Here is a 21,286-nt window from a genome sequence, read left to right as displayed (position 1 = left end):
TCCCTTGTGTTGGCTCACAGGAAAAATTAAACTTAATTGATGAAAAATGAGGGAAAATAAATTAAAGAATTACTACTTCAGAAAAAAGTTATTGAAAACCATTTTTCTGTAATTGCAACCTTTTAGTAATTCAGCTTTCAAATAATGTTGCGGATGAGGAAATTGAAAAACTTACACATTAAAACATTCTGTGTACTTTGGGGAGCTTTGTTTCTTTCCTTGATCCCCTTTAATAAAAAACCCAAACCTCATCGAAACATTGATGTGATTGATCCTTTTGAGGTCAGGGATGGACACACTTTGTCTCCATGGTGGTAGCCAGTTGTAACATATCGGTGTCACTTATTGATGGACTGAAAATAAGAGAGCCCCTGAGATAAGTGCCTTCTGTTTGTATAGAGACAGTTATAAAACTGCTTTGTTCTTTCAGAAATGCAGTTAAGAGCTCTTCAAATGAGCTGCTCAAATGGTAGGCTTCCCGAGCACGCATAATGGTGAAAGGGTTGTGCTGGGAAGGGTGGTGGTGCTGTAAAATTCTTCCAGTTGCTTTGAAATAACACAGGGCTCGAGGAGATGAAGGAGGTGGGCTGATGAAGCCCTGGTGAATAGTTAACTGGTTTAAATTCAATTACTGGGCTGTTCAAGTCGTTAACAAGTACATCAATATGGTTTTTATTAACAAAAGTTTTCCTGTCACATATGGTGTGGTTGGCAGCAAGAACTTATTCTCAGCCAGCCCGGTTGCATAGACAAACCGCGTTCACTCAGATCCCAGCGGATGTTGCCCATCCCTCACTTTTGCCAAAATAGAAGTGAAAATACTAAACTTTGGGAGGTAATTCATGAGATTCAAGGTCAGCAAGCTTCATGGGCTCAATGCTGAGGATTTTATGTGGCTTCTAAATTTTGCATTTGTGAAGAGGTGTGATGTAAAAAGTTTGTCTATTGCAATGTTTTCCTTATTATTTTATCTCTCTGCTCCCTGTTTAAATTCGGCTGTTTTCAGTCTTAGCAGTCGTGTTCTTTTTTCAGATAAGTATTGTTGGAGAAAGTAATGTTTTTCTTTCTCTCTGTTTTAGCAAGAATATAGGTTTCTATGCTTCTTGTGCAGGAAAAGAATACACGCATATTTGTATTGGGCAGATTATTGGAGAGAGTATGTGATACTCGTGCACACAGGCAGGCAAAAGTTTAAAAGACAACTTGTAGTTTTCAGATGCTATGTTGAAACACTATGAAGTCCTTTCTTTTCAGGCTTCTTGGAACTCTTGGAAAATGAGAGTATTTTTATGAGGTCTCAATCACTATTAAGTTTGAGAAGCCTTGGCAAGAAGCATGATAACAAACATATTTTGAATATCAGATAAGCAGTTTCTCCTGTCTTTCAAAAATAGATAGGGAAGAGAAGCTTAGATGTACTAAAAACATTAAAAAACAAGAATAAACAAACAAAAAAAACCCACAACAAAACACCAAAAACCAAAACCACAACTTGTAGGATTTCTTTAATGTTTTAATTTTGGTGGTCTTATAACTATAGCATTAAAAGGGTTACACGTGTGGCTATAGCTCCCTAATGGTTACAGCTAAGCAGAATTCACTAGATGAGAGCTCAGTGACCACTAGTCATGGCCATGGCTTCTAGCATCAGCAGAGTTGTTAACATGCCTTTGCCTGGTCACTTCACACAGGACATCAGAGACCTCCTTCAAAGTTATTTTTAGCATTCTCATTTTTTTTAATTTGCATGTTTGCTGTTTTTCTTTTTTCCCTCAATCTTTCACTACAAGCAAGAGATACATTTTTTCTTCATTGTTCATATTTTTATGCCCTTACTGCATCTCCTTTTGTACTGTCTCCTTCTGTAGACTTCCTCATACCTTTCTTTCAAAAAAACCCTGTAGTGCATTTCAATATTGAAAAGCACTGGGAGAAGAAGGAAATCTGCAGCTTTTTAATATGTGCATTATATTGGGTGGATGGAAAAGATGTACTCATAACTGGTCGTTTTGCAGTTCCCTGTAAAGGTAAATTAAACCACGGATTCCAGAAAGTGGAAGTGGACCTGGGTAATATTTCGCTTCATAGTTAGTTAGAGCAGGTCTTAATATTTCTGATTAAAGCCATGGTGCACATACCGAAGTACTAAGCTGTACTAAAAGCTGGCATGGAATAGAATAGTGAATTCCTTCAACTTCCCAGTTGCCCAGAGTGAGCAAAAGGCCATCTATTCTGAGGATGAACGGGGGACTGTTTGCCCTAGGATGATTGCTGGTTTTGCACCTAGGCTAGAATGCATCTCTTACCGTATGTGTCTGCTAAATCATGTGCTGCTAAAGTGAGCAGAGTAGACATTATGATTTGCACTTTGCTTCCTTTTGTTTTGAATTCAAAGGCCATCCCTAATTGATGGAGGTTTCCTTTACGATGCACTTATTTTCAAATCCATCATGCAGTGCTTCTGCTGCCCCTTGCCTTCGTGGATGTGCTGGTCTTTGACCCAGAACTGGTAAATGAACCCTGCAGGGAAATCATTAGAGAATTGGAATGGTTGCTGTGGAGGGAACAAGGGTCAAACCATTACCTCCCTGTAGGACCGTCGACTTAAATTGGACTTCTTGCTTTTCAGAAGCAGGTCAAGTGTCAGGGACAGCTGAAGTGGTCAGGTACAAACCGATACAGATCATGGACACAGTTTGGGGGTTTTAGCTTAAAAAATTAGGGCAAGGCAGGATGCACTTAGTCTAATGATGCCTTCTCTGTTTCTCTGTTTTCTCCCTTTGGAAAGCAAAATTAAAATCCTGAGCAGTCAATGGGAGCCAACACTCTTACATTAATGTGCTTTTTGTGATCTTTTGGCATTCATAATTTTTTAGAGTAGTTGGTTCAACCTTCTTAGTGTGTCCTTGCAGTTTTCTTTGATTGAAAAATAACAAATAATATTTTGTAACAAGAAAATACCTCCGTAATTTTTCTGAAGAATATACCTCCTGCTTTTTTTCCCCTTCCTCAACTGTTCTTTGCATAATTCTTTCATACTCTTAACAAATGTAAAATTACTTTTTTCAGACTGTACAAAATAAATATTTTGCACTCCTAGAGGAAAAACTCCACAGTAGTGCATCTATGGCAGTGAAATATAGTGCTGGATATGACAAACTATTTAATGAATTTAACTTAGAAATTTGATGTCCTTGAAATATTTCTATAATGTTTTCTGTAGAAAATTCCAAGTGTGTAACTGTGTAAAATAAGTTTAAGATACCAAAAGTCTCAAAAAGCCATGGATATCGTGCTACTGAAATATGACCAAAACCACTGAAGAACAAAAAAGATGGTACTAAAAAAAAAAGTAAAATGAGTCTGGGAAACCTGAAGTTCTTCTCAGTGTGACTTAAAAGCACTGCAGAGACCCCTGAAAAACATCTTTCTCCTTGTCTCTGTCCATTGCCATTCATAGGACACAGCAGTTTGTAGGTTTAGGTCACTCTCTAACTTGTGTAAGGAATTCTCCTTTTCTGAAATAATTAACGAGGCGCAAGAATTAATACAAATCTATGTTTGAGTGAGTGGGCTGAAACCCAGCTCTTCTTTTGAAATGGGTGGCAGAGGAGTGTTTCTGCAGAAGTAAATGTGTTTTGACCAGGGAAGATAAATTAATTGCAACGTGTCTGCTATGTAAATGTTTTTAAAATATTAATAAGAAAAAAGTGAGCAAAGGGAAGAGGCTAGAAATAGAGCAGCATCTCCATTTCTGTGCTTGCAGAAGGGATTGCAGCCTGCCCTGTGCCCTGGCAGCACCTTGCCTACTCATCAGGAGGAACTGAGGAAGTGACCAGCTGCAAACTGTTGTCCCTTCTTCCAGCTCCTTCCACTTCCAGAAGCTCTTTCCTCTCAAGGAGTCTGGAGCCAAGAAGCACGTCATTGCTGGTGTGCAGAAAGAAAGCAACTTCCCTTGCCCCTTTGGTATTCTGTCTGCTAGAAACCAGTTTAGGGTCAGTTGTTTGGAGAATGGCTCTGTGTGTTCCCACTGGCAGAAGGAGAGAGGGGCTGCTGCCCTCCTGTCAGGGCAAAGGGGACACACACACAGCATGGCCGGCAGCACACTGCCAGAGGTACAAACCCTGCCTCAGCACAGAGGCCAAAGGGAGTGGGCTGGCAGCCTCTAGAAGTTAAACAGGGAGATTTTTCCTTCACAAGGGCTGTTTCAGCAGCTCCTGGTGTTGATAATGATGAATGAAGGGCTGCACAGGTCAGAGAAACAGTTCTCCGAACATGGCTTTTCTGCTGCAGTGCATCAGGACTAACAACCCGACTTCTTTTGATAGCAGGTGATGGGATAGGAAGCAAACTGGAAGGAAAATTGTTTTCCCAAGCTTCTCACAGAAAGCATGCAAGGGACAAGGGTTTTTGCTTGTCAGTCATGTAGTTTGCTTTAAAAGGTGAGGATTTGAGTTTATAGTAACAATAACATGGGTCAAATTTTAGCCAACTAGAAGGATAGACACGACCAGTTAATGTACTGGTACATTAGTGGTCAGTACAGTTCACAGGAGGGAGCAGTATTTTGAGGGGTGGGGTTGGCAGGTGAGTAATTACATTCCCTAGCACCTCTCTTGTGTTGGAAGGAATGGTGACCGAGAAGTGTTTTTCCCATTGCTAGGCATCTCCTGTGTAACATAAGACCTGTTATTTTATTTACTTTTTATTTACTGGTGGTGTTTCCAAGGTTGTGAATCTTTGAGCTTTATTAGTTTCTTTACATTTTTTTTTTAATTCCAGGGTAATAAGTAGAAAATAAAAACTCTCTAGAGATAGCATTGCTGATCTCTTGATTTCCCCTAATATTCTGAAAAGCACTATATCTGCAACTTGAAATCAGCATGCATTATATGATAGTGTTAATTTATTTCAAGCATGTCTGGTTTTACACAGAGCTTATTTTTCACCCATTTATACAGGTGTGAATATAGATAAAGGTGGGTGTTTATATGGGAGATACAAGGTGTTTTCACTCTGCTGTTTGTAAACCTCTGACAGGTGATGAAGACTCAACATTTGCACTCTTAAAAACTTTCATCTCCTTTTTTTGCACATTTGTACTCCCAGGGTTACTGGTTCTGCCCCCTCTCTGTTTCAAAATTCACTAAGAAAAGAAAATTAACACTAAATGTCACTTTATAATTGCAGTAATGATCACACAGCTGTGCTTTCCTAGTTGTATAATGCACGTCAGGATCAGTTTAGGAGCTCAGCCTCATTTCCTGCCCAGATGTAATTCTGGTGACCATTATTACAGTAGTAAGGCTCTCCTCATTCATTATGACCATGGTCTGAGGGAGGCCTGCACGGCGTCATGGAGGCCAGCATAGAAGGGTGTTGCAGCTCTGGGTTAGCCGAGTGTAAGGTTTTGGCCAGTGCAGGATGTGTACGGATAGAGCGGCTGCCGGCAGCACAGCCGGCTCAAGCACATGTGCCCCTGTGTGTGTAAAAAAACCTCCATAATAAAAAATAACTTAGGTGTGCCTTTCTTTCTAATGAAATGTTGTCTTTATTTATGAGCATGTGAAATTCTGAGGAGGAGCTCTTACACTTAAATGAACCTGTGAGCAGCCCATAGAAAAGCAAGTGCCTGCAGCGCTAATAATGAGAACTGACAAGGCGATCCTGCTGTGTTTATTTATGACCTTCTGCCTTTGTTAGCTCTTGTGAGAAATTCCTCTCTAACCATAACAGTATTGCTGGAGCTTGGCACTGCACTGAGGAATCCTACGGTGCCCCGAGGCCACCCACTGGCACGGATACAGCTCGCAACAGATCGGCACGGTTGTTGAAATTTTCATATGTTTTCCCTATATTTATTTTTTTACTTAATTCATGAGGCTGTTTCTTCCTTTGGTACATTTGTTTGTTCTGACAAGCATCCTTTAGAAGTATTTTGAGGCTTTGTAAAGATCCAGCTTACTGATTTGCTTTTTTTTCCTCTTTTTTGGTGGTCTATCTAATGAATAACTTAGAGGTTGAAATGAGCTGTAGCTTTATAGTTCCATTAGGTAGATCTTCTTCGAAGTTGTGATAAAGGTAGTGGTCTTTTTAAAGAAAGACAGCAGTGTATAAATACTGGCCCTATTTGTAGGATTCAGCACAGAAGACCGTGAACAGGGAACTAGGAGAGGAGCTTAGGAAAGGCTGCTGCAAAGCAGCAATGACCTTAGAAGCCATGCAGCAAAACTTTCATAAGGTTAAGAACCAGGTTCTTCTCAAGCTGTAGCACTTATCATGCATTGATACAAATGGCTCTTTTCCCACCTTTCTATCAGACGCAGTCCCCAAAAGCCTTCTTGGCCCAGCTCCCTAAGCCGTGTTACAAAGCTCAAACAGGCTTGGAGGATGGAGAATCAGCAGTAGGTAGGGCTGCAACTGCAGGTCTGGCAGGGCTGAAGTCTCTGCTCCATCTTGCAAGGACCAGGAAGCAGCCATTGACCAGAGCTGCAGTTCTTTTGGCTTCCCATGGGGGAACAGGAACGGCCAGAGAGGAGAACAAAGGATCACTTCCTTACAAGATCCTGGGAAACCCTCTTTCAAAGAAGCTTCTAGCTGCAGTTCTTTCTTTTTCCACCTCTGTCATTTTACCTGATGTGTTTTTTCACACCATTTATGAAAACTCTAAAAATTCAGGGCAACAAAAATAGAGATCAATGGGGAAAGGATTTACCTTTTATTGCATTACAAATATTTTATACTAGTGGCTTACAAGTGCACTGTGGGCTGTGGCACTGCAGTGATGCTTGCTGGAGGGAGCTGCAGCAGGGACATAGCCTGGCAGGTGTTGGAGAAGGACAACTGGCACCTCAGGTGAAGGGCTGGGTAAAGCACCATCATACAAAAAGGCAGATGGAAGCGCCCTGCCCAGTAAGGCCCCACCAAGTGTCCATCCATTGTGGCAGTCACATTTTTGCAGACCACAACTACTGTACACTGGACATCCTATCCATGCTTTCTTGGAATTTTTTCAGATGGCTTTTATTAGCATCGCAATGAATTGGTAATTCTGTGCAATACCAACCTCCTCCCTTAGAGGCAAGGAAAATTTTGGAAGAGCAACCCACTACAAGCTTTATCTAAAGGACCTCAGGATTCCCTATCCTCGCTATCATAAGCAAAAGCTGCAACACTGAAGCATGCTCAGGCACACAGAACCCTCAAAATTCCACATGGATGATTTTGCTTTGTATGATATATTAATTAAAGAACAGTAGTAGTTGATCTGTTGGGGTTTTTTGGTAGATTGCATAGTCCACAATGTTTAACACTCCTCTAGTGACAGGTCCACATGTCTCCTCATTTACTGGATTTCAGGAGTGCACCTGAAATTATGAACCTGTTGAATAAAGTTCAGCTTAGTTCACTCAGTGATCAAGGCAACCATGGCACTATCTTAGCCTTGAGATACCTCTTCCCATACCAAAATGTTGCTTAGCAGTAGATGGGGGAGGGTATCAGTGTTTCAGAATTTTTTCTTAATGCCCAGTTGAAGTGCTGCAAGTTATGCTTCCTACTTGGCTAATCAAGGCATTATTTCAAAAAGAAAACTGAGGCCAAGACACTTTTATAGAATTTCAAAAGCCTTTTGAAATTTATATAGAGGTTTCTGAGACTTGAGTTCTACACAAGTTTGTTAAAGCCATATCATCTCAAAATACCACGTTCCCTGGCTGCTTAATTATTTAGCATGTCCAGCAAGTACTGAACTACTGCAAAGAAATGTGAATTCCAGAACTTGGGGTGTTGTGGGGGCCATGTTCAGGCATGTGTGAAAAACAATGTGAAAGTTCATTTTCTGCTTTTTTACTGTTTTGGATTTCATTTTCCAACCTTTTCGTGGGAGGGGTTGAGTGAACAGCTCTTGAAGAGTAATTGTTTGGCTTTGATGCTGTGGTCCACAGACCTCAGAAAGAAGTCATCAGTTTGTGTGTGTAGCTGGGGGTGAGGAGCAAAGCAGAAGCAGGGTGATCACAGCCCCATGCATTTGTGCTTTACTGATGGCCAAACTACACTCCACTGAGTCGCATTGGGTTCAGTAAAAATGAAGAGAAAGGAACAGAGATGAGAGGTTCTTGCATGACGATGAGACAATGAGCCTGAAGTAGCAAATTAAGCTGAATTTACTGAAGTAAACCTTATGGCACTCATTTCTGCCTGTTACCCCAATATAATGCTGCATATCCAGTATTTTAAATAAGACTTAATTCATTAATTAGTGTTGTTCTCTGAGGGAAGTCACTTTATTCAGTTCCTTAAAAAGGAAGTCTTCATAACATTTATCAGTCTTTTTGATGTATACATTTTTCTCCTCCTTTCTGCTTCTGATTCAAGAGGAAGAGATGGAAAGTTAACAGAGCACCTGTGTTTTTGAAGTTTAAGATGTGTCTGGGGCTTATTTACCATCTCATTGAATTGTGGTATTTGGTTACAGGGTGTTGTGGGAGAGAGAAGAAAGAGACGCAGTATGATGCATGCACAAGCCCTAAGCTAATGAAAAACTATGTTTTGTAGATCCTTATTCCCACGGTAACCTGCTGGGACAGACTTTTTTATCAAACCGTAACTCTACAAAGGGTATTAATATGAAAAAAAAGAAAAAAGGCAAGTGCTGTAGATCAAGAGTTTTTAAACCTTGGGCATACAGGTGTATAGGTTCAATCAGTTGTTTAAGCCCTTTATCGTACTCCATGCATAGGTGGCCTTGGGCTGTCAGAACAGCTCACTTGTTATCAACTTGCCTAATTTACTGTGGCATGACAGTATCTGCTTTCAGTGATCAGTGGGCAGTTGGTTGTTGGACCAACACTTTCTCTATTCTCTCAACTGCAGTCTCCAAATCAGATAATATTGTAGGTCCAAATTTAAAAGCACAGTTAATGCCTTCTGGATGCCATGTGGGATAGCCTGAGAAGCATATGTAGAAAGATGTCAATTAATAGTTGCAAAATAAGTGTGTTGTGACTCAGGGTATGTCTGTAGTAGTAAACAGTAAGGTACATTCAGCCACATGAGGTTGTGTGGTCATGTTCAAAGAGCTTCTCCTACGTGAGCTGCCCTGTGCAGACCTATTGAGAATCTCTGCACTGCAGTCTCGTGGGTGTAGTGCAGGTGAGGCATGATGTGAATTTTATCACATTGCACGTTATGGTATTCTGAAGTTTTGTTTGTTCATTTCTGCTTGAGCCACACCCACACAATACCAGGTTTTTGAATATGTAGTCTTGAAGATAGATGGTCTATGTCTGACTGCATGTGCTGCAAATTTCCAAAGTATGATAGCCAGAGTAAATAGAATAAAGAGAGTAAGCAATACTTTCTAATGCATATTGCTGCTGCACTTGCTAAAATGTTTGGTCTCTTTCAGATCTACTGACCTATATGTTCTTAGTAATGTCTTGTTCTTTCTCATATGCTTTTGCTTAAATCCGTGTTTGTCTTTCTTGTGATTTAGTACTCCTCTCCTTGCTTACTTAGTCTGATTTCTTTCTACATCAGCTGTGAAAGTAGAATAAGTAGGTAATGGGAGGAGTAGCAGCCACGTGGTGTTTTCCCTATGACTTTTTGATGCTGAATTCAGCATGGCTGGAAGCAGAGCTAGGAGAGTTGTCTGGGCTGGCGAGCAGGGTGGTCATGCAGTGGCCATCCAGATTCTAAGCTTGCTGCATAGAGGGAGAAGGACAGTGATCCCCAAAAGAGCAAGCTCACCAGTGAGCTTGAGAGATTTTGGATCAGTACATGTTTTGCTTCAGTCAGCTTCCTCTGTTTTATCTTGCCAGTTTAGTCTGTCTTCTCCCTGTGGAGGCAACATGATCTAGAAAATTGTTGTAATCCAAAGAGACACAAAAAAGGGAAGTTGTTATGTCTCACCTCACTGTTTTTTATATGAAAAACCCCTTAGGTTTATCATGTTTGGGAACAGTACTATGCATGGGAAGTAGTATGAACAAACTAAATTTTATTAGATTGCTGTTATGCAAACACAACTTTCCTTCTTCTTCATAAGGCCCATTTGTTGTCGTTTTCATTGATTTGGTTGTTTTAAAAGTTGATGATTTATTGATGATAAATGACTGATGCTGTAGCTACAAGAGTTGTTAGCTGGGCATTTTTCTTTGCTACAGTACTGAAGAAACAAATGACTCCTAAGGGTTCATGGCTTTTTGTTTTTAAATTTTATTTCCAGAAATTCTACGTGCTAAGCATTCTTCTTCAGAGAATAACAGGGAAGTTTGTATCTTGAGAGATACTGTGTTACTGTTTTTCTGTTCTAGAGATTTACTGTTTATTTTCAATATAAAAAAGTATCCTTGTCAGACAGGCTGTGTGTCCTATGCTTTACAGTCCTTGTTAGACTTTGTCAATTTGTTTTGATGGCACATGGGTCATTAGTATTTATTGTTCATACACGGGAGTCAATGTTTATAAACCAGTGACTTTTTCTTGTGCCGTTAGGTTACTTGATGCTGCTGTAGGACTCAGGTGCCCCTTCCTGGTAACTGCCAGGGAGCTGCAGACCCTGCAGTGAGTGGCACTCGGCGCGGGCAAGGAGGAGTGTGGCTGGTGGGGCCTTCATCTGGTGCCTCATCAGTGTTGAATTTCTAGCTGCCCTAAGTTGCTTTGGTGTAAAGCTCTTGTCTGGACAAGCAAATAAGATCCCATTGTGGATAACTGTAGACGCAGAAATGCGATTTTATCCATCCTAGCAACTTCTTCTCATCCCATGTCTGACAGATACGGGCATGTAATGTTCTGTTCTTGGACTCCTGTATCCCCAGGTCAACAATTTTTATTTTTAGGTAAGGTTTCTTACAAACACAGATCCTTTGCTTGCTAAACAAATGTAGTAAAAAATTGCTCTTTCTTTAAATGAACAGTCATTTGCTTAGCAATTAGGTAGTAAGCTGTGATTTGAATATGTTTTTCCAAGTCAGCTTTTTGTGGATAATTTCTTGAAGACAGATCTAGTTCCAGGATCCCATACATTGAAAAGGTATCAGGCAGGGCACTGGCACTACATTGTTTGATTGCACTTTTTCTTGGTTGCTTGAGTGAATATAGGGCTTTTGGGAAAAAGATTTTTGCATCCTCAGGAGCTTGCCTATATAACTTCTCAGAGAAAGCTCTTGATTCTGATCAGAGAGAGTACTTGCAACACAGTTCAGTAACCAAGTTATTTTGGGAAGCATGTGAGGTCCACAGAATGAAGGGAATGTGTTTCCCCAGCAAGTTGTTCTTTGTCACTAAATTTAGTGCAAGACGCTAGTATTTTTATCATATACTTAGAATTCCCTTCATTTAGAATATTGCATGAATAGTTTATCACATAGAGGTTAAAGTTAAAAACCTGGTTAAAAACACTGAAACATATAGTAAGTGGAATTACATAAGAATTCTAGGTAACATGACTAAGTACCATAAGAAGTACCTCTGCCCAGCTATTGTCAAAGTTTGTGTTTGTCTTGCAGGTGAAACAAGCCCTCTCCTTACAACAGCGTGCTCTGAGGTAGAGTTGTGCCTGTCAATAGAAATCGAGCTTTTTCCTCTGAGAGGTGTTTGTACTAGAAGTGATCTTCTTTACTTTTCCTTCTCCAGACCTTGATTTAACAAGATTCAGAGAATGAACCTTGTTTTCTCCCCCAGAATTAATTTCAGAAAGGCGTGTAGAAGGAATTTTTGCAGAAATTTAATGGCAGCCCTGCTGTCTCCTGTTAAACAATTTTTTAAGGATGTGTGTTAGGTACAGTTTTTTGTGCTTAGCTGAAGGTCCCTATGCAGCTGGCGTGGAAGGAAGATACCCAGGTTGTGGGTAACAGCCTTTGAAAATGAAAGAATTTTCCACATGGTCCCAATCATTGCTGCGCCTGTGCATTTTTCCGGTTGTGTAGGCGCTAGGAGGCTGTTAGCTCACTCGCTGCCTCCACAATGTGACCAGCAGGGCCTTTGGAAGACTTCTTGAAACATGCTATTATAGGCTGCTTTGTGATGAAAAGAGGTCTTACAAATATCTTGAAATTTAAACAGAGCTATTGTGGGTTTTCCTTTTGTGTGCGTATGTGTGTTTGTCAGCCAAATCATTTGTTCAAAGTTAATCTCAATTACAGAGCATATTGTTCGTAATCCCCCATGGCTCCAAAACAATAGCAGAGTGTATGTCTGTTTGAATATATATTTACATACTTACATGTGAAATATGTTTGCTTGTATATATAATTTTGCTTGTAAAGTGGCGATTCTTGTTAAAGAGATGGATATTTCATGCAGGATCCTGTCTTTTGAGCAGTACCATCCTAAGGAAATACTGCAGGAAGGCCTGAATGGAATGAGTAGGCTTTGATCCTGCAGCCAGTGAGTTGATGCAGTTCCCTACATGTAGCACTGGGATTCATCCCAGCACAATGGATTGTAGGGTAGAGTCTAGGGGGTTCAGCTTCTTGGAGACAGAAAGGTTTTGTGTGTCTTAAATTTTAGTATTGACAGAATACCTCTGCTTTTCTTCTACTCCCTGAGCATAAAGGAACTGGTAGGCAATAGTTGGAAAATTTAAATAAATCACAGGCTGTATGTGCTCTGCATAATCCCCGCAAGAGAGCCCCAAACTGCCGTAACTTCTTAGAGAATTTAGGCTGTAATTTAGTGGCGTAGGAACTCCATTAGCAAGGGGCCCCACACTTTCTCCTTCTTCTGATTTCTGAGAAGGTGCTCATCCTTTTTCAACTGTAAGTATTTAGCAAGGGATCCCCTTAGTAAAATCTTGGTTTGTCTTTGCTGAGACATTGCTAAGCAAAGCTGACAACTGCATGAAGTGTTTGCAGTGTAAATTTTTGCTGCACAGTGAATGCTGTAATCCTGTCGCACTCAGTGTGTAAAATTGTGGTGATATTGCTGAGCTACTGTCGTCTCCCTTTTGCTTGTTTATTGGATCTAGGTGTGTTCCTCGAGTAAGTTGTTATTATATTATATATGGGTGTTTGTAGGGCTTTTTTTCCCTGTGATCTCTTTGTAGCTTTGGGTTTCCTGGCTCTATATAATCTGTTTGCTTCCTTCTATCTCTTGCTGCCCACATTGCGGTAGTAAATTGGTGTGCTGTTTCAAGAGTGTCTCTCCTGTCACTCTGATAAGATCGTACCACCAGGAAGGCATAACATTATAATCCCAAGCACAATGTGATCTTGTTCATTTTAGCTCTTGTACTTGTCAGATGGGCATGAAAAAAGGTCGTGCATAGGTGGAAGGTGAGGCTAGAACTGAAGATACTTGAAGATAAAACACTTTGCTAAAAGAGATAAATCTTGCATGGGGACATTTCAGTTTGTAATCAAGTTATTATGTGGAAATGAACTTTGAAAGCTGGTTGGAATGTCCTGAACAATACAGGATATAAAGCTGACGTAGAGAATACAGAACTGTAATACAGACTTGTGATGGGAGGGGGGAAATAGTTTGTCTTTCATTTTTTCTTAGATTTGATGTCACATTTGAAAATATAGTCATAAAAATACCATAGATAAGAATAATAGGATTACATTACAAGAAACAGATCTGTAAGAAACACAAGACTACTGGTAATTCTAAGCTTGCTAGATTTTACTGGAAGAAATAAGTGCTTTCCAGAAAAAGCCTCTGAAAAGAGGCAAAATTTAAGGCATGCCTTAGGGTATGGGGACTTCAGCCCCTTAAAAGAATCCCAGCAATTACCTAACCTGCCAACTTCCCAACAAGATAAATGGAAGCACTGTAGCTTGAAGGTGCCTTGGTTTGAATGAGATGCAGTAAGTAAGGTCTCTCTGTTCTTTACAGGCATCATAGATCTGATACTACTTATAAAAGAAGAATAGAGTTGGTGCCCTGCTGACTAAATTGTCCTCTAGAGGAGTATTAGTTACAGAGCTTCTTTGTTAACTAGGCTGTATGCTTAAACCGCTGTGAATTTCTCCTATTAGTAGGCTTTCTAATAGCTTTACATATAGATGTGCTAAGTAAATGCAAGTGTATCCATGTAATTTACGTATATAATGTGTGTGTGTATAGTGTTTTATATACAAATAAGTGTTTGTGATGTGGAATTTGCACAACTTCACTACTGTTCTGTAAAATGAGGTAAAAGTAAGCATTAAAATGCTGGTAATAGGAGAACAGAAAGCCGGCTTCTGCTCTTTCTGTCCAGGTGTGCTTCACATAAAGTCTTTCTTCTCCTTCTTTTATATTTCCCAATTAGCTTTTTTAGTTAACAGAGGTGTTTCTAAAGCCTCCGTATGCTGCAAGTTTCCCAGTTGCTCGTCCGCTCAGGCTTTCCACCTTAGAAGACTAGGTAAGGCCTTGAAGTGTATGTTAACAAAAAAGAAAAAAAAACCCAAAAACAAAACACACAAACACCCCCCCAAACAAACAAAAAACCCCAAACCACCCTGTACAGAACAGCTGATATTTCTCATTATAGCCCACTTGATGGCAAGGTAGGAGGCTGTGTGGCACAGCCCAGACTTCTAGACGGCAACAGTCTTTTGTGCCATCCTGAGAGCAACCTCTTTCTCGGTTTTCTTGACGAGTCTGATGAGTGAACACTACCATAGCATCCTCAGCAGGTGTGGTGATTGTGAAGTTTGCCATTCCTGGGAGAAAATCCCAGTGCTTGCCCTTGAGCGCATGTGGGGAGCCCAAGGGACTGTGGGTGTGCCGTGGTGACCGGGCTGCTCCCTCAGCCTGCACTGCATGAGGGTGGCATGGCTTCACAATTTAAATAGAAGGGTGTCATGCAAGCTTTCCCCTTCCACCTTCGTGAAGGATTTTCATTGAGTGGGTGAAGAAATTCCTGGAAAGCAGGCACTTGAGAAAATGCCTGAGACTCACCAGTTGTTCCACTCATGCGGAAAGCTGGAGAAGTCGATGTGACCTGACTTCATTCCTGTCCCAAAGTCTTGCCTTAGCCTTTGAACAGCAGATAATTTCATCAAGGACAGTGCTAATTTCTTCATGGCTTTTCCGTTATTCTGGCAAACCTGTTCTGTCAAGTCCTTTGGCTTGCCAGCCCACGTGAAAGCTTTACTCCACACACCATTTTAAAATCTTTGTTATTCTAAACGTAAACCTCTATGTTTTCTGTATCTTCTATCAGTTGGGTGCCTATCTGGTTTTTTACACAGAATTTATATTCCTTTAGAATAGGCTCTATTTTGCTGCATTCAGTTTTCATAGGTTTATTATATGCTTTTCAGCAGCATTTGTTTTATCAGCACTTCCTGCAGCATTTGTTACACATGACGACAGCAGCGATTTGATTCCATTTAGGAGAATACCATATTATGTATGGAAAAGCAATAATTGCTTACCTGTTTGCCAAATACATTCTAGTATGAAAAATATCTAGTGTTGCTCTATGCAGTACCAAGCAGTGTTATTTCTTGTTTACATTTTCTACAGTTAATAGATCCAAAAAGGAAACAATGAAAATAGTTTATTGCCCACTTCACAATTAAATTTCCATTTGTACGGATTTTGAAGTCTACTCTTGAGTAAATGCAGCATCCACATGTAGACTGAAGTTTTAGCCTTAATTTTTGCTTTTCATATGCCTAATGAAATAGGGGTACAATTCCATGCTTGTCAGAAAAAGCAAAATTTAACTGTGATAAGAGTTGTTCTTGAAGTATTTGTGGGAACTCATTGGAAATAAGGTCCGCAAGATGCCCTGCAGAGAGCTAAGTCAGGTGGTTTGTATTTCCTACCCTTATGCACAACGAGGAATAACACACAGCGTTCTACGTGGCTTCTAGTGAGTGTTAGCAGCGCTTAAACTGTTAATCCTCCTCTTCCTGTGCCTCGGAAGACTGCCCATGTCCGTCTGTTAGGGAAACCTGGCTGTGAGCCTCCCTTGTAATGGAGGTAGTCATCGTTGGACAGGGCTCTAAGTACACCACGTGTGCATTTCATCCGTGTTCTGTGACTTCTAAAAAGTTTTGGTTTTTGTTATGAAAATTAGGCAGCACTAAGGTTTTGCTTCCTGAGCTCTTTACTCAAGCAGAACTTAGTTCTTTTTGTGCCATTCGGACAAGGGGTCCTGCTGTCTGTGGTGCAACCACTTGCATGAGCCAAATAAATGAAGTCAGGATCAACCAAAGTAATGCACTCTGTCATCCCAGTTATTTCAAGTCTCAGAGGTCACTTAATGACCTGGTTTATATGTGAGTTAGCTCCGTGCTACTTTTTTGTGCTTTAATTTGCTAATAGAAATAGTAACATAGTAACATGCTCCTTGTGACTTGCCAATAGCTACAGAAGCACAGCTATATTGGCACCTTTCAGTTTGTATGAGGTTTTTCTATGATGCTTAGGAATTAATATTTTTCTTGACAGTTGGGGAGCATGTGCTTGCTTTGTCACAGCATTCTTGGTTTTTTATATCTGATCTTAAAATTATTTAAAGCCTCTGATTACTCCCACAGATTCAAAGACCAGTATAATTCCTGTGTTACAGCTTCAGGGAATATGTCCAGCAGTTCATAGTTAGAATTCAGATGTGCTGTGATCTACAGAGGAAATTTCTCATTGAAAATGTAGCGGTTATGAGCTAAAATGGAGTAACTGTTCAGCACTGTATTCAGATGAAATTGAAGAGAACCTGTGAGCTGTACACTGGTATATGATGGAAGTGAATAAGCAGCAGTCCTTGTTCCTTGGTGGCCAGCAGATCCAGTGCTGCTGCTGAGGGCTGGGCCTTTTCTCATCTCCCTGCTGCAAGGCAAAGGAGCTGCATGGGAGGGTTAGAGGGCTGCGTATTTTAAACCCTTCTTCTCTCATTGTGGTAATAGCTTGGAGTGAAGAGTATAAGCTGTGATTGTAGTGGTAGCAAACCCCAAAATTAAATACTGTGTAAAAGTGAAACTGATGTATCATTTTCATTAGTTTTGGTATGCCCAGGCAGAATTTCTGGGATTAATTTTGAAAGCTTAATCCAGATGGAAAAGGTTAAATTGAATGCTGAATGAATTTGGTTCCAATTCATTTGTTGCCCTTGCTTGTTCTTTTTCTCAAAAGAATTAGAGATTAAGCAGAGAATTGTGCATACTATCCTTGTTTTCTGCCATCATTTAACTACATGTTGAAGACAACCTTTCAGTTATGTGCTGCAATAAGTAAACAAATGGATCTATTGCCATGCCAGCTCTTGAGTCCTCTGGCCTGAGTATTCATGCAAGCACTTATGTTCTTTCTTCATTTTTCCTCAGGATTTATCTGGATCCATTGACGACTTGCCGACTGGAACTGAAGCAACCCTCAGCTCAGCTGTTAGCGCGTCAGGCTCTACAAGCAGCCAAGGGGAGCAGAGCAACCCTGCACAGTCTCCGTTTTCCCCTCATGCTTCTCCACATCTCTCTGGCATCCCTGGGGGTCCATCGCCTTCCCCTGTAGGCTCACCCGTTGGAAGCAACCAGTCAAGATCTGGTCCCATTTCTCCAGCGAGTATTCCAGGTAAGTTGGTTCTAACAAACAAAGTTAAAGCAATTGGTAGGTTTATTAAATACGTAAATAAATACTCCTGTATTTCAAACTAACTTATTTTCTGAGAATCCTACCTTTTCAGGGCCTTTTTCTGAAAAAAATGCATGCTTAGAGCGGGAGTAAATCCCATCTAAATTTCAGCTGTCAAGCCCTCAGAATGCTCAAAATTCTGAGCTTGACTTGCCATAGGTGTTCAATACGTGTCTTTATCACCAAGCAATGTGAATACTTAACTGTAGTTTTTGTGTTTGGTTTTTGTGTCATTAGTCACATACTTCTCTTGATAATTTACAATCCTTTTTTTGTTCTAACTGTGTGTTTTTGTTGGGTTTGGCTGTTGAGCTTATATGGTGGTTACAGACCTGCAGGACGAGGCAGAGGTTTTTCAACCCTGTATTGTGACAATGTAATTTTGGACATCAGTAGAGAATATTGTATGAGATATTTCTTAATATTTGCAAAGATTAATAAGTTACTGGGGATTCAGCCCCACCAGTAATAATTGGAATACCAGTGGCATGCTTGCCACTCGCACTCTTGTGCAATTTAGAGTATGACACACAGTCATTCATGTATATTCAGAAATTTGTGGAAATCTGTTAAGATACCCAGAAGAAAAAAATGGCATACATTAATTTCAGTTCTTACCTTATCCCCACCAATCTGGCATGTTCCTTACTCCAGGGGGTCAGGCAGCAATGTTTATTTAGTATTTCAGGTGAGTTTATTCTCCTCCTGATGCTCAAGTTTTTTTATTATCTTCTGACATTTTGAATACTAGGGGAATTCCTAAGAGTAGGAGAGTGCTGACATTACCCTAGGGATAACATCAGTTGCTGACAAAACCACGGAATAATAAACATGGAGCTCAGTTACAAGAAACAAAAGCAGAGGTGTCTTTTTGTTAGGTGATTTGAGTGTTGCTGTAAACCAAATGCTGGTTAAAATTCAGAGGGTAGCGTGTGTTTCGGTATTTGATACAAAGGTATCTGTGTAAAATGTTTGTGCCTGTTTGTCTGCAGAGGTTAAACTAGATAAGCAAAGGGAAGCAAGCTCAGTGCACACAGGAATGTTGAGTACTAAATGTGGCCTGAGCATGTTGAGCCCTGATGCTGTGTGCATGCCCTGCAGTTATTTCTTCCCTCTCCAGCCGCTCTGACTGGCAGCACAAGCTCAAGTGGAGCAGGAATAGTGGGGGCAGAGTATTTGCATTGTATGCAGTGTGGTAGCTTTGTATTTCCAAGATAATTTCCAGTATTTGGTATAGAAATCCATCTCTGTTGTTGAGTGAAGCCAGATAGTCCACCTGGCTGAAAAAGTAACATTTTGCCACAGTCAGATTCAGGCCAGTAAATGGATTGGCATTTTATCAGCCTGATTGCTGAACAGGGAAAAAATGTTGTGACACTGAAAATAGCTTTATTGTAGCCATGATATGTAAGGATGAGCATAAGAGTGTAGGGGGAGAGTAATAACTTTTATTACCACTTGATCCCCATGGGGTAAAAATAGAAGGGATATGGGCTCAGAGGTCAGGGTCAGAGTCACTTCATCACTTCAGATGAGCCCCAAAAGCTCGTTTTTATAACTCACCTAGTGAAAAGCATTGTCTCTACATACAAACTGTGCCACCATTTTGCACAGTGGTTTTCTGGTCTGCTGCAGTAACACAAAAGCGGTTCTTTTTCAGGAAGGATTTTTATGAATGGTGCTAAATCAAAATCACCCTCCACTGTTTCCCTGTCACAGACAAGCTTCTGGTCTCTGCAGCTCTTGCTAAAGGTGAATTCCCAGGTGTGAGCTAAGGCAGCACTCTCCTGAGGGCAGCCAGGCAGCTGTGGTAGCATCGCTGCTGCTGCTGCTGCTGCTGCTGCTGCTGCTGCTGCTGCTGCTGCTGCTGCTGTGTTTCTCAAGCTACAAAACGACAGGAGCAATGCTGCTATGTAAAACTCTGTGATAGAGGGATGCTGCTGGGTGCTGGGGCTTTCAAGCCATGTGAATTAGACTGTGCTTTCACCTAAGTGTGTTCCCACCATTGTGCTTCATTACAAGGACTTTGGTAGCTTTTATCATTAGCTGCATTCATGAGACCCTAAGAAAAAGTAACACAGAGCTTGTTTGCATTTCTGTGGCTGTTTGCAGCATTCAGGTTGTAGCCGTTTTTAAACATAGATTGTGTAGTACAGCACCTTGCCTTTAATAATTTTGTTCTCTGCTATTTTCCTCTCTGGTCTCACCCTACCCTTGTTTGTTCTGACCTCATTCCTCTCCTATTACCTCCTGCGATGTTATGCCACAGTTTCTCAATGTGACATAGATTGGCTCTTTCAATCATTCTCTCTCCAGCAAGTCATTGTAAAATGAGCAGCTGTTGTGTTGCTGATAGCTATGGCTGGGGAAAGCCAAAATGTTGCAGGGGGTTCTTGGTGGGAAGACAGTTAAAATAAAGGTGTTGCTTTCCCAGGGTTTACTGGAAGAGAAGCATCCTTTTCCCAATGGCTCCTTCCTTGCAACAAAATTGAAAACTAATTTAACATCAAAAGGGCAGACAAACAAACAGCCCCCTATTAAACCTCCCAAATGGCTGCTTCTCTTCCACTGCCTGTTTAAGCTGTCTCCGCACCCCACCGCAAGCCTGCCACCCCGCATTGCTTTCTGCTGCACGCCACGAATTTCACAGGAACAGCCTGGCACAGGCAGCACTGACATTGGCACGTCCCTAGCTCAGTGGGCATTTCCTTCCTGTGCTCTCTGAAATACTGGATGGATATTTTGTGTGGTAAGTGGCACATGCATATACAGCCTTTGTTTCCATTCGCATTACCGGAATAGACCAGGGAGATTAACTCCTAAGAGCAGAAAAAGCAACTTCGATGGATTTTGTCAGAAAGGTATTTTCTCTCAAAATGGGAACACTTCTTGTTCAGATGTATGTTCACTACAGGGCTGAAATCCTACTCTTCTATGATTTCTACTGATTCAAAATGACATTATGATTTCCTTTTAAGTAGATCATTATTCTGTTTTGCCAGAAATCCTGATCTCTTTATTTTGTAGCCATCTTTATAATTAGGGTACATGTTATTCCAAGGAATGAGATGTGATGCCCTGCACTGCTTTGGGTCTTGAACTGTGCCTGATTCAACCCTAAACCATTAGTGGAAGCTGACACAGCACATATCAAAATGCACTGCTGTTGCCAGAAGATTTAGAGGCTGTTAATTTCACTTTTCTCTTTTTTTTTTTTTCCCTGTCCCTCCTGCTCTAACAATTCCAGTTTACTAACAAAGCAAAAATGTAAATAAGCTAAGCTCCCCTTTCTCCCCCCATCCCCAATTTTGATCTCACTGGCCAAAGGCTTTTGTCAGCTCTTTCTCCCTTGCGGTGTAAGCAGCAAAAATTTTTTAATATTAAGAGTTCTGTGAAAGATTGCTGATAGGCCAGGAATCCCTTAACCCATGATGGACAAGCAGATTTTGTACAAGTTAATAGATTCTATTATTTTTAAACCTCTACAGCAATTTTTATCTGTCCAGAAGGGTATGCTGTGCTAATAACGAGTAGCAAATGCTGCCTTTAGAAATATGTAATTTTTTTTTTTACATGGATCAGTATTTTGACTTGTGCTTTTATCACGTTCCATGTACTTTCTAAAGAAACAAGCTGATTTTCACTCTGTTAAGCATCAACTACATTGTTTTTATTACGACTGATGCCTTCTTTCACTGAAGAGCTTGGATACAGA

The 21,286-nt window shown here is 40.6% G+C and overlaps 1 protein-coding gene across 1 annotated transcript in view; it reads left to right on the top strand.

Annotated features, from left to right (window-relative positions):
- ARID1B (AT-rich interaction domain 1B) overlaps positions 1-21,286 on the top strand; it is a 327,679-nt gene that overhangs the window by 211,284 nt on the left and 95,109 nt on the right. Inside the window, 1 exon segment of the mRNA XM_039569802.1 lies at positions 17,268-17,511. Within this exon segment, the coding sequence (XP_039425736.1) occupies positions 17,268-17,511 (244 nt within the window).

This window comes from Corvus cornix, chromosome 3, assembly GCF_000738735.6.
Source record: "Corvus cornix cornix isolate S_Up_H32 chromosome 3, ASM73873v5, whole genome shotgun sequence".
NCBI lineage: Eukaryota > Metazoa > Chordata > Aves > Passeriformes > Corvidae > Corvus > Corvus cornix.
Note: the sequence above shows the minus strand (reverse complement) of the source record. Positions and strands in the feature narration are given on the sequence as shown.